At 38.0% G+C, this 16,866-nt stretch overlaps 1 protein-coding gene across 11 annotated transcripts in view; it reads left to right on the plus strand.

Moving 5' to 3' along the window:
* The window catches only part of tou (toutatis), a 1,002,029-nt gene that overhangs the window by 582,423 nt on the left and 402,740 nt on the right, over nucleotides 1–16,866 (plus strand). For all 11 annotated transcript variants that reach the window (XM_067147191.2, XM_067147194.2, XM_067147190.2 and 8 more), the window contains one exon: nucleotides 15,211–15,394. In XM_067147191.2, the coding sequence (XP_067003292.2) occupies nucleotides 15,211–15,394 (184 nt within the window). The remainder of the gene's footprint in view (nucleotides 1–15,210; nucleotides 15,395–16,866) is intronic.

Genomic DNA, 16,866 nt, shown 5'->3' on the forward strand with positions numbered 1-16,866 from the left:
TTTTACCTCAATCCATTATGTAAGTGTTGAGGAAGGCATTTTTAACATTGAGAATACTTCCTCTTAGCTGGAGAAATGTGAACAATAGTGTTACTATGTCCAGATTCACTACGTCTTGTCACATCAAATGCGCTTCGCCAGTGACCAGAAAGTTAACTGTGTTGATATCTTGCTAACAGCATAACATTGGTTGTGTTGTTACTTTGTTGCTTTCTGCTCGCTGTGTGGAATGCAAAGCAATCATACATACATATATAATCATTATAGACCGCTATGCCTTTCAGCATTCAGCCTGCAAGCCTCTGTGAATTTACTAAAGGTCGTTACAATCCTCTATTTGTAACTAGTGCTGTAGCTTTATTTAGTTCTATACCTTGTATCTTTAAATCATTAGAAACTGAGTCTAACCATTGTCGTCTTGGTCTCCCTTTACTTCTCTTACCCTCCATAACAGAGTCCATAATTCTCCTAGGTAACCTATCCTCCTCCGTTCGCCTCACATGACCCCACCACCGAAGCCGGTTTATGCGTACAGCTTCATCCGTTGAGTTCATTCTTATCTTGGCCTTTATCTCCTCATTCCAAGTACCCTCCTGCCATTGTTTTTACCTGTTTGTATCAGCATCATTCTACTTACCTGGCGCATACTGAAAATCTGATCCTGACAGCCCCTCTGTGGTCTGAAACCACACTGGTTTACATCCAATTTCCTTTCAACCACTGATCGCACCCTCCCTTCCAAGATGCCTGTGAATACTTTGCCTGGTATACTAATCAATGAGATACCTTGATAGTTGTTGCAGTCCTTCTTGTTCCCTTGCATACAGATAGGTGCAATTACATTTTGAGCTACGCCCTGTGGGTGGGGTGACACAGATGAAGAATACACCCACAGTATCCCCTGCCTGTCTTAAGAAGCAACTAAAAGGGGCGACCAAGGGATGATTGAATTAGAACCATGAGACTACTTGTAATTATTACCATCACGCAGGTAAAACCGTGGGTCGCTTTTACTTGCGCGTAGTACTACTATGTTAGGTACACAATAGGTTCATGATTAGTGGCGACAGTGTGTACTTCCGGCTGGGGTTTTACATTACCTGTGGGTAGTACCACAATATGAGCGACACCATGGGTCTGCCTTGTCTATGATTAGTACGCGCTATGTGAGGAAAACCACGGGATAGTACGAGTCCCTGTGGTTAGTACACTCGTGTGCCGAACACCATAGGTTTGCGTTGCCTGTAAATAGTGCCGCAATGTGAGAAACACCGTTGGTCTCTTGTCACGTGTGCATTACATTACCTGTGACTAGTACCATAATGTGTGGAATACCGCGAGTCTACGCTTCTTTTGATTAGTGCCACAACATGACATTTACCATAGTTCTACTTTCCTAGAGATAAGTATCATTACGAGGGGCCGATGACCTGGATTTTCTACTACAAGCATCATCGATTCAGTATTGTGTTTTAGAAGCAGTCCCTTGGTTAGTAATACTATTGTTTAATGCTAGTTTCTGGGAATGTGGGGCATTGTGGGTCAGATCCACTGATTGCTTTAAATTCATATCCATCCATTCATTCTTCATCCTCATGTTTTGAATTCTGTTCATTGGAGGATTTCAGACTTCTAAATTGTCATTACATTTTGTCTCATTTCGTACCATTAGGGGCTGATGACCTAGATGTTAGGTCCCTTTAAACAACAACCGTCATCATCATTTTTTGAACTGAGTTGCAGTGTGTGAAATGGAAGGTAGTTCGGGTGCTGTTTTCAAACACAAGCAATTTAAACCATTAAGACTGGTGAAAAGGAGATAATATTGAACATCTTTAATAAGTTTGCAGAGGAGTATCAGACTCAATTAGAATTAAGTGATAGTTAGTGTAAGTGAACACAAAGCTGTTTTTGTCATAGTTAAAAATAAATGCGATAGAGAGGAAGGTTGTAAAACTAGGACTATTAGGAAGTACCATATGGTTGATATGAGAAGCATAGGGGAATTAAAAAAAAAAAAACGATCAGTGGAAAGTGGTAAATAAAAATGTAAACATGGAATGGGTTTAAAGCAGTTGTTGAGTAGTGTGGAAACAGGTATGTACATTTAAAAGTGATAAGAAATGGTAAAGACCCAATACATTATAAAACAGAAATACAGTAGAAGTCCGCTATAGCGAGTAGAGCATATAACAAGAACCCCGTTATAACGGCATTTTCTTGCTGTCCCTTCAAAATTCCTATATTCTTGTTATGACGCCGTCTCCCTCCGAAGGTTGGCGATCCAACTGATTATGGTTACACGCGAAACGGCAGCAAGAAGGATTTCTATCGACATATGTCCATATATTAAACTGTGTATATTCTTCAGTTACAGCGAGAGTCATCACTGACACATCTGTTATTACGAGTGAATAAGCGTGTGTGATTTTTTCCATTATGGGTATTTATGCACCCCAGCGAGTATGTTGCATGCGATCGATTACCTTCGGTATTGTTTCCTCGCTATTTCCACTAGCAAGCTCTCGTTGACATTCAAAGGCGATTACATAAAAGTATTCAAAGGCGATGTTGGAGTCGATTAGTAATACCCATCGACTGCTGTTCCGTAACGAAAATTCGAAATGAAAGAGTACATATTTAGTAAGAAATGAGTAAATAACGTGTCCGACAACAGTTGTTAACTCGTTAAAAATAAAGGCTGACTAAATGATCGCTTAATTTTAATGCAAAATAATGCAGTTAGGTAAGAGTGGGATACACCTCGAGATATGGCAGGGTGCATAATTGATTTCAGAGGTTCGTTTATATTTTCTCGCGTCTGGTTAAATTATGGAAAGGCTATTATTGTGCACATTTATAGCGAGAAGATTATAATTTCTCTACTGGTGCTTGAAGTGTGTTTTCATCATACGTATAGTACGGTTAAGTTGGATAGGTTACGCTGTTTGAATAAGGAAACTTGAACGTTTGCCACAAAATGCAATCGATCATCTTCGGTACGGTATAGTTTCCTCACTATGTGCATTTGCGAGCTCTCTCTCGTACATATTCGAAGGTGATATTGGAGTCGATTAGTTATAACCCTTCGACTGCTGTTCTCTAAAGAAAATTCGAAATGAAAGAGGATAATACGTTTTCGTAATAAATGCGTAAATAACGTGGCCGATATCAGTTGTCAACTCATTAAAAATAAAGGCTGAAATAAACGATCGCTTAATTTTAATGTTATATTCTAAAATTAAGTAAGAATGTAGTACACCTCAAGGTATGGTATATAGTACATCACTGATTTCAGAGGTAGTTCATATTTTCTTGCGTCTAGTTAAATTTCAGAAAGGTTATTCACATGTAAATTTTTAGCGAGGAAGTTATCATTTCTCTACATGCGTTTCAAATATGTTTTCATGATACATATACAGTTAGGTTCAAAGACTTTAATATTACTTATCTAGACTCGCAGAGCGTGCTGATGCTAAGCGGAATATTGAACACTTTCGCGCATCGCCATGTTGCGGGCGCTTCAGCCTTGAATGCATGGCTAGCACGTGGTAATGTTTACAGACCCTTGCATATTTTTGATTTGAATCATGCCTGTTAGTGGATCTGGTTTGGTATTATATATGACGGAGTGATAATATAATATTGTCAAATATTCTCAAGGAATGTGAGAGCTGATACTTTACGTTAGTTAAATTGATCGGCTATATTAGGCCTAAAGTTAGGCATTACCTGTGGAATGGAAAGATATTCACGAGGCTGAATTCGTGTGCAGCGTTCATTTGTACAGGCTCTTATCAGAAGGGATGTGGTATTTCTTTTCACATGTGAGTAGAAATTGAACGCATGGACATGAAATTTAAAATATTTAGGCTTCTTTTTCTTGTTTGCCTTTTTCCAATTCATCGGGGATAATAGTTTTGAACTAAAAAGCTGTTCTGAAAAAGACTACATATTTTTCATATAAACTGTGTAGCGGTATTACAAATTTGATAAACCTGGGCATAGAATCCGTAAGATATGATTGATACAACTTGATAAAACCGTCTAATATTAGGGAAAGGTATTGCTTCAAATTATAAATTATTTGAAAAAATGATTTATTAGTATCGTATCTCTTATTTTCTCTCATTTTTCCCACTTGCTTTATAATAAAAGAATACAATTGTTAATACGCTATTCCAGAAAAATCTGATAATATAAAGTCTAAACAAAGCTCATTACAATCTTGTCAATCCTAGTCTGCATTAGAAAACGCTAATCAAATTAACTTTTCACTAGGATATTAATATTTTTTTTTTTTTTTTTTTTTTGCAAGTGCTTTACTTTCAATTTCATTTTGTTTTCCTTCTGGTGAAAATCATGGTGCTCATATTAGAGAAAAAATTAGAACGCACTTTCAATTTTTATGTGCTCAGATTATGTTAATTCAGAATGAGTTTGTAAAAGCAGTAATATTAAAGAAGATAATATTATGAGGAGAGTTTTACATCTTAACTGATAACATTCTTGCTTAAGCCTAACCGAGCGAGTTGGCCGTGTGGTGAGGACCGCGCAGCTTTGAGCTTGCATGCGGGATATAGTGGATTCGAACCCCACTGTCGGCAGCCCTGAAGATGGTTTTCCGTGGTTTTCTGTTTTAATTAAGGCCGCGGGCTCTTCCTTCTCATTCCTAGGCCTTTACTATCCAATCGTCGCCATAAGACCTATCTGTGCTGGTGCGATGTAAAGCAAATTGTAGAAAATAAAACTTAAACCTAAACTTCGCAGAGAAACTCAAACTAACCCTAGACATTAATTTCACTTTAAGAAATACACAATAGAAGACTAGCACCAGTGTAACGAATGTCAGGCAGCATTTACCTAAATCCAAATCACACAAACGTGATAACTTAACTTCTACTCATCCAGTTACGTTATTTCATATCCAAACCAAACCAAACCCCATGGCACAACAGGCCCGGGGCCTACAAAGCGACCGCTGCTCAGGTTGAAGGCCTGCAGATTACAAGGTGTCATGTGGTCAGCGCGGCGAATCCTCTCGGCCGTTATGTCACCGTCAGATATCTCCACAGTTGTAATCATGTATGCTGAGTGGACCTCGAACCAGCACTCAGATCTGACCTGGGTGGGGATTGAACCCGGAGCCTCCGGGTAAGAAGTAGGCACGCTACCCCTTCACCGCAGAGCCGGCATTTCATATTCAGAAAATGATAAAACGTGTATCTGATTGTTTTAGAAATATTTCTCCAGTCATGTACTTTTTAAACAATCTGTTCAGATAATTGAGTAAAATTTGCTGTTTGGCTGAGTGGTTAGCGGCGCGCGGCTGTGAGCTTGCATCCGGGAGATAGTGGGTTCGAATCCCACTGTTGGCAGCCCTGAAGATGGTTTTCCATGGTTTCCAATTTTCACACCAGGCAAATGCTGGAGCTGTACCTTAATTAAGGCCACGGCCGCTTCCTTCGTACTCCTAGGCCTTTCCTATCCCATCGTCACCATAAGACCTATCTGTGTCAGTGAGATGTAAAGCCACTAGCAAAAAAAAAAAAAATCTGCAATAACTTACCTGAGAGGAATCATAAGCTATTTACCTTTCATAGAAAGATTTTATTTCACAGGTTTCCTTTTTTTGTTGATATTATTATTATTATTATTATTATTATTATTATTATTATTATTATTATTATCGGTACACGAGTTTGTAAATATTTAATTTATGTGTTCGCCAGTCTGCTGAGAGACAGGTAATTTTTATCTCACGATATGTAATCATACTTAAGTTGTAAATAGCTTTTTGAACATGTCTTCATATTTTCAATAAAGCTAAATAATTGTTGATTCTAGTTTTCTCAAGAGACAGATTGCCACGTGATTCTCATCCTTTGAGCCTGGCCTTCTTGCCATATGTACAATGTTCAAACACATCAGTTACAAACATGACCCTTATATTAAAGTGAGCGACATGATCATTTTCGAGGTACCGCAAGTGTATTTTTGTAGTAGTGTATTTTTCAGTCTTCTTATTCAGTCTGCTAAAGGTTTCTTTTTTTTAGGTGCGCCACCTATAGGCTATTGATGGTTATGAATTTCATGTTTTTGGTCCGTATTGAACTGAGAATAATATATAAGTAATAATAATAACGTAAATGTTTCCACCTTTTCAATACTACAATATATTCACAAAATTACAAAATTATACGGTACTAGTTTCGACCCATCTAGGGGTCATCATCAGCCGTATTGGAGCAAAGATCATTTGTGGCGAAATCCTAAGACAATATTATTTTAAAGAATAACAAGTGAAATGAGATGTTATGGTAATAGTTAATAATACAAGGAATGTACATATTAAGAGGTTTTTAACAAAGAATAAAGTATAAATGGGGTGTTGTAAAAATTATAATCATGGAAATCAGTAAGTTCATGTATTGAAATGAAATATGGCTTAGGAAGAGGGCTTAAGGTGGGGCTGAAGGGTGCGGGAGAAAGTGTAATTGTCTTGGAAAAGTACCTTTGATTAAATTTAGGATTGAGGTGGAAAATGTTAGAGGTTTGGTTATTTCTTTTTTGAGGGTAGTTTTTGGACGATGTTTGTGTTTATTGATTATCCTTTCTATAAAATGATTGCTGAAGCCGTTGAATTTTGCGATTCCGCGGATTGTGTTGAGTTCGTTTTTTAGATCTTTATTGGACATAGGTATGCTGAAGGCTCGGTGAACTAGGCTGTTGTATGTGGCTCGTTTGTGGGACTGGGGGTGCACTGAATCTTGGGGAATGGCGGAGGCTGTTTGAGTGGGTTTTCTGAAAATTTTATAACTGAAAGAATCTGAGTTTCTAGTGATGGTTAAATCTAGAAAGTTGATTTTTTGATTTGATTCGGATTCTAGTGTGAATTTGATATGAGGATCAATATTGTTGAGTCTTAAGAGGGTGGTGGGTGCGTTAATTGATTTCTCATTCATGATTACAAAGACATCGTCGACATGGAGTTTCTAGTTTGTTGGTTATGTAGTTGGCAGTTTTTTAGCCTGTTGAGTTTATTCTCCAAATTTGACTGTTTTTGGCTAGTTCGTAGAATAATTTGTTCTCTACTTCTTGATAGAATAGTGTCCATTGTGCGTTTGAAAGTAGTTTAGTCGCTGCGAGGTGAGTGTCGTATAATTTCTGATTCAAAAAATATTTCTTCCTGTACAAGAATTTAATTTCATCTCTTAACCATATTTTGTTTGTTTTGTTTTGAGTTTTGATGGTTTGAGGTGAAGTCCGAAACTCCAATAGTAACACGTTCGATCGTACGCAGTTTCATCCAGCTGTTGTAAATCTATCTAACACGCCCTTAAGTGAAAGTGAACACTTAACTTTATCCAAAGGACCGAAACACAACTGGCCAAACTTGAACAGCCTCAACATAGCCGCTACTATGATCACAGAATCAGAGCTAGCCATCAGCAAAATGCCGGAAGACACGCAAAATGAGGTTAGAACCGATGTTAAAAGGAAACTGACTGATATCCTCCACAATTTAACCAACCCCGCAAATAACCTCAATAATAAAGAAAAAATTGCTGAACAAAAGCGCATATACGCCCTCAAGAAGAAAATTAAAGACAACGAACTCATCGTAACCAAAGCTGACAAAGGCAATGCAACAGTTATCATGGATAAAAAAGTATATATCGAAAAAACAAAAAACTTTTTCACAGACAGCTCATTTTCCATAATCAAAAAAGACCCCACCCAAAAAATTCAAAAACTACTTAAACAAACTCTTAAAAACACTTCATTTTTATTTACCGAACAGGAAAAATCCAAACTCATACATATGAACCCAGGACTCCCCACTGCTAAAGCTCTTCCCAAAATTCACAAAACCGGAATTCCCATCCGGCCAATTATCAACTATAGACCGAGCCCCTTATACAGAATATCACAATTCATCCAATGTTTCTTAAGAAAAAATTATCAATTCTTATCCAAAAAGTCTATTAAAAACACATCTGAGCTAGTAGAAAAACTAAACAAGTTCAATTTGCAACCGGATCACTCCATCCACTCTTTCGATATTGTAAACATGTACCCAAGCATACAAGTATCAAAATTAATTCCGATAATTATAAACAATTTAAACAAAAACAGCCACTTAAGCAAACTAGAGATACAAGACTTTATCACAATATTAAAACTTATCATCGACAATAACTTCTTCACTTTTGACAATGTCATATATCAACAAAATGGTTTGGCAATGGGGTCACCGGCCTCAGGTATCTTAGCAGAAATATACCTGGACTTCCTCGAATACACCAACATTGACAACGAATTCGAAAACATTCTCTTTTGGGCCAGATATGTCGACGATGTCTTTGTAATCATGAATGAGAGATCAATTAACGCACCCACCACCCTCTTAAGACTCAACAATATTGATCCTCATATCAAATTCACACTAGAATCCGAATCAAATCAAAAAATCAACTTTCTAGATTTAACCATCACTAGAAACTCAGATTCTTTCAGTTATAAAATTTTCAGAAAACCCACTCAAACAGCCTCCACCATTCGCCAAGATTCAGTGCACCCCCAGTCCCACAAACGAGCCACATACAACAGCCTAGTTCACCGAGCCTTCAGCATACCTATGTCCAATAAAGATCTAAAAAATGAACTCAACACAATCCGCGGAATCGCAAAATTCAACGGCTTCAGCAATCATTTTATAGAAAGGATAATCAATAAACACAAACATCGCCCAAAAACTACCCTCAAAAAAGAAATAACCAAACCTCTAACATTTTCCACCTCAATCCTAAATTTAATCAAAGATACTTTTCCAAGACAATTACACTTTCTCCCGCACCCTTCAGCCCCACCTTAAGCCCTCTTCCTAAGCCATATTTCATTTCAATACATGAACTTACTGATTTCCATGATTATAATTTTTACAACACCCCATTTATACTTTATTCTTTGTTAAAAACCTCTTAATATGTATATTCCTTGTATTATTAACTATTGCCATAACATCTCATTTCACTTGTTATTCTTTAGAATAATATTGTCTTAGGATTTCGTCACAAATGATCTTTGCTCCAATACGGCTGATGATGACCCCTAGATGGGTCGAAACTAGTACCGTATAATTTTGTAATTTTGTGAATATATTGTAGTATTGATAAGGTGGAAACATTTACGTTATTATTATTATTACTTATATACCTATAGGCTATCCAAAGGATTTGTGTAGATTGTTCAGTTGTTTATACAGAAGAATATATTAATATTACCACAGTCTTGATGTTATGTATATTTATTGTCTGTGTACACGGTAGTCGGTGTAGGCTGTCATTAATTTTATAAGGCGAATGTTTTCATGTGTGCGAAATGTAAGTTAAAGCATGAATTCCATACGATTTCTGCGTCAAGCTGAGGAGCGCCCGCAACATGGTGGTACGCACATGGACCTCTCTTCCCCAGTCACAGGCTTCTGCGCAGCCAGCGGTGTGGGGCCTTGGTTAGGTTAGGTGATGCCATTTAAAGAAGAAAACTGAAATGTTTGGCACAGAAGCCTCTGGAGTGATATCATATTTCTCCGAATCTAGGACAATGTTTTCTTCTCAGAATCTCATGCGAAAAATTAAGGGTTGTCTTGCATTCGCGGCCTATTAGTAACGAATAGCACTGGCAACTATCGTGGTAACCACGCTGCTTGTTTTTACCTCCGCACGCACACGCACACACACAAAACCCGTTGACAATAAATCGACCGCCTCTTTATTATACATCACTAGCCGCGACAACCAGTTGTACAGTGCCTGTGTGTAACGTCACTGGATCTCGGGAAATAGTGAAGAGAGAATGACGTTCTATTAGCCTCTACAAAACCATCTCAATTCTGCAGAATGGCATCAAAACATGTGAGCCTTCGAATTCTTAAAAAGGCCACGACTACTCAGTGGCAGAGTTATAACGCATCTACTGTACCTGACGCTTAGTAAAATTAAGTTTTATAGACAGCAGGAACATTTTCGTGATGGATAGTTGTATTGTAAAGATACGTGGAACAGATATTGCCGGCAAATTATCAACAGGTTCTCGTCGATATTATAATGCCAATTTTAAGTTAACGGTTATTAAACATTCAGAAATGTAGAATAATTGGCTTCCATTCTAATTGTGCAGCTGTAAGAAAATACGAGACACAGGACTAATAAAGCCAATATTTTACGTTAGCGTGAAGACAAAGATAGCTAAAAAATGCGTACTGTACAAAAAATGCATTCGGTGGACCGCAATAAGAATGCTTTAAAGAAGTTGAAGATGAAATTCCGAGGCATGTGCACGAAAATCTGAAGGGCAGAATGGCCATACCGTGGCGCAATAAACTTGTTCATTGACCTTCAACGTCCACGATTAGGCCTATACATCGCCTGCCGCTGAAGTTGGCCGAAGCCGGCAAGTTAGATGTGCGTGTGATGGTAGCCAGTTATATCTGACACTGAGTAAAAGTAACAGTTTTATAGACAGCATGAATATATTCCTGATGGATCGTCGTATTGTAGAGATGCATGGAATAGGTATTGCCGGCAAATTTCCAATGGGTTCTCTTCGGTATTATGATGCCAATTTTAAGTTAGTGGTTATTAAACCTGCAGAAATGAATAATTGTACAGCCGCAAAAAAAAAAAAAAGAAAAAAAAGGAGGAGGCGTAACGAAAGCCCATGTTTGGCGTCTAAAAATGCGTACTGTACAACAAAGACATTCATATGATTTTACAAAGCACTTTTTTGAGCCTGATTTAAATTTTTTGAAGGAAAAGGTGGGGTTTGTCTTGGATTCAGAGAAATACGGTCTTTTCAGAATGAAATTAAACACACACTTCCACAAAAAATAACAAACAAGTAATCCATAGTGTGGCTATCATCTGCGGAAATGCAAGTTTTGAACAAACTGATTGCCGTTTCATACTGATTATAATGTGTATGGGTTTTTTTCAGACTTTCATAAAAAAATTGGTATAACGACAATCCGCTATAGTGAGTAAATTTTTCGCTGTTATGACTTCTTGCTGTAACCGACTTCTACTCTAAATGGATCAGGAGGTGCAGGTTAGAAAGAAAAGAAAAAGAGTTAGGAATGGTTGTAGAAGGAAGAAGAAAACGAAGGGACTTACTAGGAAATCGAATCTAGCAAAGATGTTGTCTAAGGTGTAACCGTACAAAAGTACGATCCCCAAATTTTAGGTTAGGAAATTTCGTAAAATAATTTGTAAAGTCATGTAAATCATGTAATTTTGTTTATTTAGAATGTAAAAACGTAATATTATATGAAGAATGTGTAGTTAGGGAATATTCCATATATGTATTATTATATTTTGTTTAAATTTCCGTTTGGGTAAGAGTCTGTAAATATGGCCTGGCCGTAAGGATTGTGCAACCGGGAAAACAGCGACTATATTGGGAAGGACTGTTGAAGTCAGTTGAATGTGTTGCAACAAAGTGGCTTGGAAACACAGGGTACAGCCAGGTAATATAGGCGGAAGATTGGAGTGGATCAATGTGGATATACGTGAGTGGACATTCAATGTCACATCAGATGCACGATAGTCAATACGAGGACTTTGTTTTAAGCGAGGTTGGGTTGACGGAGTGACGCGTGAAGAAGTGCCTGTGAGAGCGATGCTACTAGTAAACTTTCCAGGACGCTATAACCACGTGCAGCAAGCCTATATAAGTGTATACGCGTGTGCGGCAAGTCATTCTGATTGTGTTTGTGTTTCTGATTCTGTGTGTTTCTCACTTGGACCGGCGCGCGGGAGCTACTTTGCGCATATTCCTAGGCGATGTTCTATTGTTCTTGAGTATCTTTTACGGAGTGAGCACGCTAAATGTCGCTGATGCTAACGAGTTTCTAGTGGCCGTTATGTAAAAGACGCTACTAAGTGTTTATTTGTAACTCCAACACTCTATAATAATTAGACTACAGTTCTTCTACGAGATAATGTACAGTGGATGTGGTGATGCATACCGAATCTACATTCAGTAGTGGATGTGTGGTTGTGCACAGAGCTAATTCTTGGTAAAGGAAATCGTTGGCTGAGTATCCAGTTTCAGTTGGAGAAACGTGAGGTGCCACATTAACCTGTGCGGCAGTCGGGAAGGACTCAAGACGTCGATGAAGAAGTGTGTAAATAAGGTTAGGGGTGCTCTTCGTAAAGAAGGTTGCATCCGTACGTAGGGAAAGTCATCGTACTTTTCTTTACCAGATTACTTTTTTTTTTTTTTTTTTCTGTAACAGTAAAGAGTGTAGTGGGACTCTTACCTGGAGGTATGTTAAGAAATGTATATATAGTGAAAATAATTTTCTTGATGGTTTGTAGTGTGTATATTTGCCTTTGTAAACGACAAACGAGTAGGTCTCGTCAAGTTATGATTTTGTTGGTGGTAGTAGTGTGTATATTTGCTCTTTGTAAATGGCAAACACAAGGGGGTCTCATCAAGTGATGATTATTGTGGTATTTATGATATTTTTGTTTATTTTTTTGGGAGTAAAGTCATGGAATGAAACTTGCAGTAAATCTTTTATGAGTAAAGTATGGATGAAACTGGCATGCTACCTAAATTTAATTTCAGGGGATAAACAGCAACAGGTAAGGTTATAAAGAAAGTCTGGAGCTTCGTCAGCCTGATGACCGTCGCCTTGGGAGAGGGAGTTGCTCGTTGCTCTACAGAGTTAATTATTCCTGCAATTGTTTTGCGGGTGGCGCCCATTCTTGTTATTTACACTTATTTTAGTCACCGTTTATTCACATCATATTTTCAACAGCTTGCAGATGTTTCAAAGGATAACATGATGGTAGACATAATTGTTAGTCATGTGAATTTTAGGGAAAAATATATGTACACACACTTTAAGGCTGAAACCGGTTCCAGAAAGGAATTTCAGGGATCATTAATGAACAAGAGATAAGGAATTACAAAAGAAGTATTCATTCAGCAGTATGTAAAGGTAGTTGGATATAAGGGTAATGTCCAGGCTGAGGAGGTAACTAATACTAACAAAGTACTGAAATATACTTGTGATAATGAAGACATTTATAAAAAGATACAAAAGTTGAAAGCTAGAAAAGCAGCTGGGATTGATAAGATTTCTGGGAATATACTAAAGGCAATGGGTTGGGATATAATGCCATATCTGAAATACTTGATTACTGTTTGCATGAAGGAGCTATACCAAATGATTGGAGATTTGCTATAGTAGTAGCCCCAGTGTACAGAGGAAAGGTTAATAAACATAAAGCAGATAATTACAGGTCAGTCAGCTTGACATGTTGCTTGTAAGCAGTGGGAAGGCATTCTTTCTGAATATTTTTGGCACGTTTGCAAAATTACAGTACTAACTGGTTTGAAAGATGGATTCCAGGAAGGTATATCAAATATTTTAGATACAGGAGATCAAATAATTGAGCATATCGCTATTGACCTATCCAAGATTTTTGTTAGGGTAGATCATAGGTGACCTCTGGTGAAAATGAGGGCTATTGGATTAGACAAGAGTGGTTGAATAGGTGGTTAAATTTCTAGGAGATAGACAGAGAATTAGTGTAGGTGAAGCATTATCTGATCCAGGAATGGTTAAGAAGGAAGTCCCACAAGGCAGTATTATTGGACCTCGTATGTTTTCTTATGTATGTAATTGATACAAGTAAAGAACTGGAATCACAGATAAGGCTTTCAGCACATTATGTTATATTGTGTAGAGTAGTATATAAGTTACAAGATTATGAGCAACTGCAAAATTACCTTGACAGTGTTGTGAGATGAACAGGAGATGGTTATGGAAGTAAGGAGAAAATGAAGGAACTTAACTAGAAAATTGAATGTAGCAAAGATGTTGTCTAAAGATAACATGTTTCCGTGGTTTCCCATTTTCACAGCAGGCAAATGCTGGGGCTGTACCTTAATTAAGGCCACGGCCGCTTCCTTCCAACTCCTAGGCCTTTCTCATCCCATCGTCGCCATAAGACCTATCTGTGTCGGTGCAACGTAAAGCCCCTAGCAAAAAAAAAAAAAAAAAGATAACATGATGGCAGACATAATAGTCATATGAATATTTTGGGGAAAAATGGAGGGACAAGGTTTTCAGGCAGGGATGAAAAGTCAGGCTGCAAGTTTCACCTAGAGAAAAAGTCCTCCCAGTTTTAATTACTGTGACAGTGTGAAAGTATCTAGGTGTTAATATAAGGAAAGATATTCGTTTGGGAAATTACATAAATAGGATTGTAAATAAAGGTTACAGATCTCTTCATATGTGAAATCGGAGCTCAGCAAGAGGAATGCCAAGTGAGAGGACATAGAGGAACAGATACTATAAATATACTTTGACTGGAAGAAGTGGCAAGCACTTGTACACCACACCCGGAAAAATGGAGCTGGAAAATGATGATCATGGTGATGGAGAAGATTATCTCTTCATATGGTTATGAGTGTTTTAGGGGTTATGGTAAGGATATAAAGACCCCAGTTAGAGTCTGGTTGCATTGTATGGGACCAACACCAGGGTTACTTGATACAAGAACTTCCAAAGGAAAGCTGCATGATTTGTTCTGGGTGATTTCCGTCAGACAAGTAGTGATAGGAAAAAAAGTTGCAAGCTCAGGGGTGGGAAGATTTGGGAGTAAGTAGACAAGCAGCTCGAATAATCGGTATATTCCAATCTGTAGAATGACGTTAGTAGATGAATATACTTAAGTGGATGTTTTAAAGGTAGCAATGACCATAGTTATCGATCCCAAGCTTACAGTAGTATCATTCCTTATATCAACTAACAACATGTTTTTGAGAACATCCTGAATTAGCAGAGAAGATGAAAGTTAGTATTTCAGAATTTTTTAATGAATCATGTGGAATCTTTATCATAATACCTACTATATATCTATGTATTTTTATCTGTAATGGAGGGTAGGGGCAATGAAAAATACAGTACCATAATGTTTTTCATTCTTATATCACATTCTTGTATAAACATCACAATCCTTGCATGTAACCTGAAGTAAGATAATAGGAATTTGTTGCATTTATTTTACCTTCCAATGAAGATAGTTAATGCTAGAAATTTGTACGAATGTTTGTCAGGAGATTATCAAGTCTGGATTGTTGGGCTCGCTTAGTTTTCCAGTGTTAACTTTGTTGTTTGGTTTGTAATTTCAGGTTAGCTCACGATCGGATGACAATAACAAAGTGAAGATCCGTGCTGTGGAGGGCCTTAGTGAGGACAGCAGTGCTCCTGATGTTAGCAGTGACTCTGGATCAGCCTCTGAGGGATTCCCTAGTGATAGTGAGGAAGATGGAGAGGGGTCTGAAGCAGGAAAGCAGGAAGGTGATGAAAGCACAGGTACTAATTCTATTCTTATTTAGAGCAGTAAAGAGCATGCTTCTCACATCACTTCTTTGCTTTAATGAATCCTCAGGAGAGTTGAATTGTTACAGTCTCCAGCAGTGGAGAGATAAATATAATTTTTCTGTGTAAAAGGAAACAAAGTGGTAATAGTACAGTCGTGAGTTGGTTTTGGTTAGCATTACCTACTTGACCACAGCAGTGTGTGTTGTGCTCAAATAACACAGAATGCTCTGCCAATACTTCTCAAGCTATTTTTATTGTTACTGTATTTAGTTGCGAGACTGAAACCATTTGTAGTAGCTGTGTTGTGCTTTATATTGAGTGTTATTAGTAGTTGTAGTTAGAAGCAATTATTATGATTTGTGTGTAAAATATTAATGGAGTTTGCTGAGTATACTGTGAAAAAACATTTATATATGATGGTTTTGGTATGGATTAATGCAAAAGAACACAGTGCAGGTTCCCAGGTACTCAAGTTCCAAACAGAAGCTCAGTTTGTTAGCTAACAAAGAAAGTAAGAGGAATTGAAGCTTTTTTAAACAAGAAAGAACAAGTTTTTGTGGAGGTGGAGCTGGATGCAATTTGTGCAAACTTTGAAAATTCACCTCAGAAATCTGTGGTGTAATTCAGCAGACTGAAGCAAGTCTATAGATAGATAGATAGATAGATAGATAGATAGATAGATAGATAGATAAAGAATGGGTGAACCTGCCTTCGCAGGGCTCCACACGTAGGTCTGTGAAGACCCTTTGTGTCCCTTAAACGGGTTTGCCTAGTCCAGCCCTAGTGCTCCTATAAAGGATACCAGTGTCTGGATGGTGGCATTCCTGATGTCTTCCAGGCTCACGAAGTGTGAGCCAAGGTATCGATGTCTAGTGCTTGCAAGAGCCTCGCACTGACATAACACATGCGCAGAGGTCGTATCCTCCCTACCGCATCTTCTACACATCGGATCCTGACTGATTTTCATGATGTGTAGGTGTCTCTGTAAGGTATTGTGGCGTGTCAACAGTCCAACTACCATTCGCATCCTGATCCTATTCAAATTTATCAGGACCTTTTTATAACTTTGGATAGGCCCTTTGATAAGTTCACGTGCCTGCCTTGCTGTAGTTAACCTCTTCCAAATGTTTAAGTGAGACTGGTTTGTCCACTGGGATATTACCAGTTTCACGCATCGGAGTGACACTCCCAGGAAGGGCTCTGGTCCTATGAAAGGACCTTTTGAGCCTTGTTTCGCTAGTTTGTCAGCTTCTTCATTTTCACTGATACCTGTGTGCCCAGAGACCCATAATAGGGTAACTGAGCTAAGTTCACACAGCTGATCTAACATGCTTTGGCATTCCCATACCATTTTTGATGTTGTTTTAACTGCACAAAGTGCTTTTAATGCTGCCTGGCTATCGCTGCAAATAGTGATGCATCTTCTGTGTCCAGGCATGTTCCATATTTATACAGCACAGGCT

The sequence above is a fragment of the Anabrus simplex genome, chromosome 5 (assembly GCF_040414725.1).
Source record: "Anabrus simplex isolate iqAnaSimp1 chromosome 5, ASM4041472v1, whole genome shotgun sequence".
In the NCBI taxonomy this organism is placed as follows: Eukaryota; Metazoa; Arthropoda; class Insecta; order Orthoptera; family Tettigoniidae; genus Anabrus; species Anabrus simplex.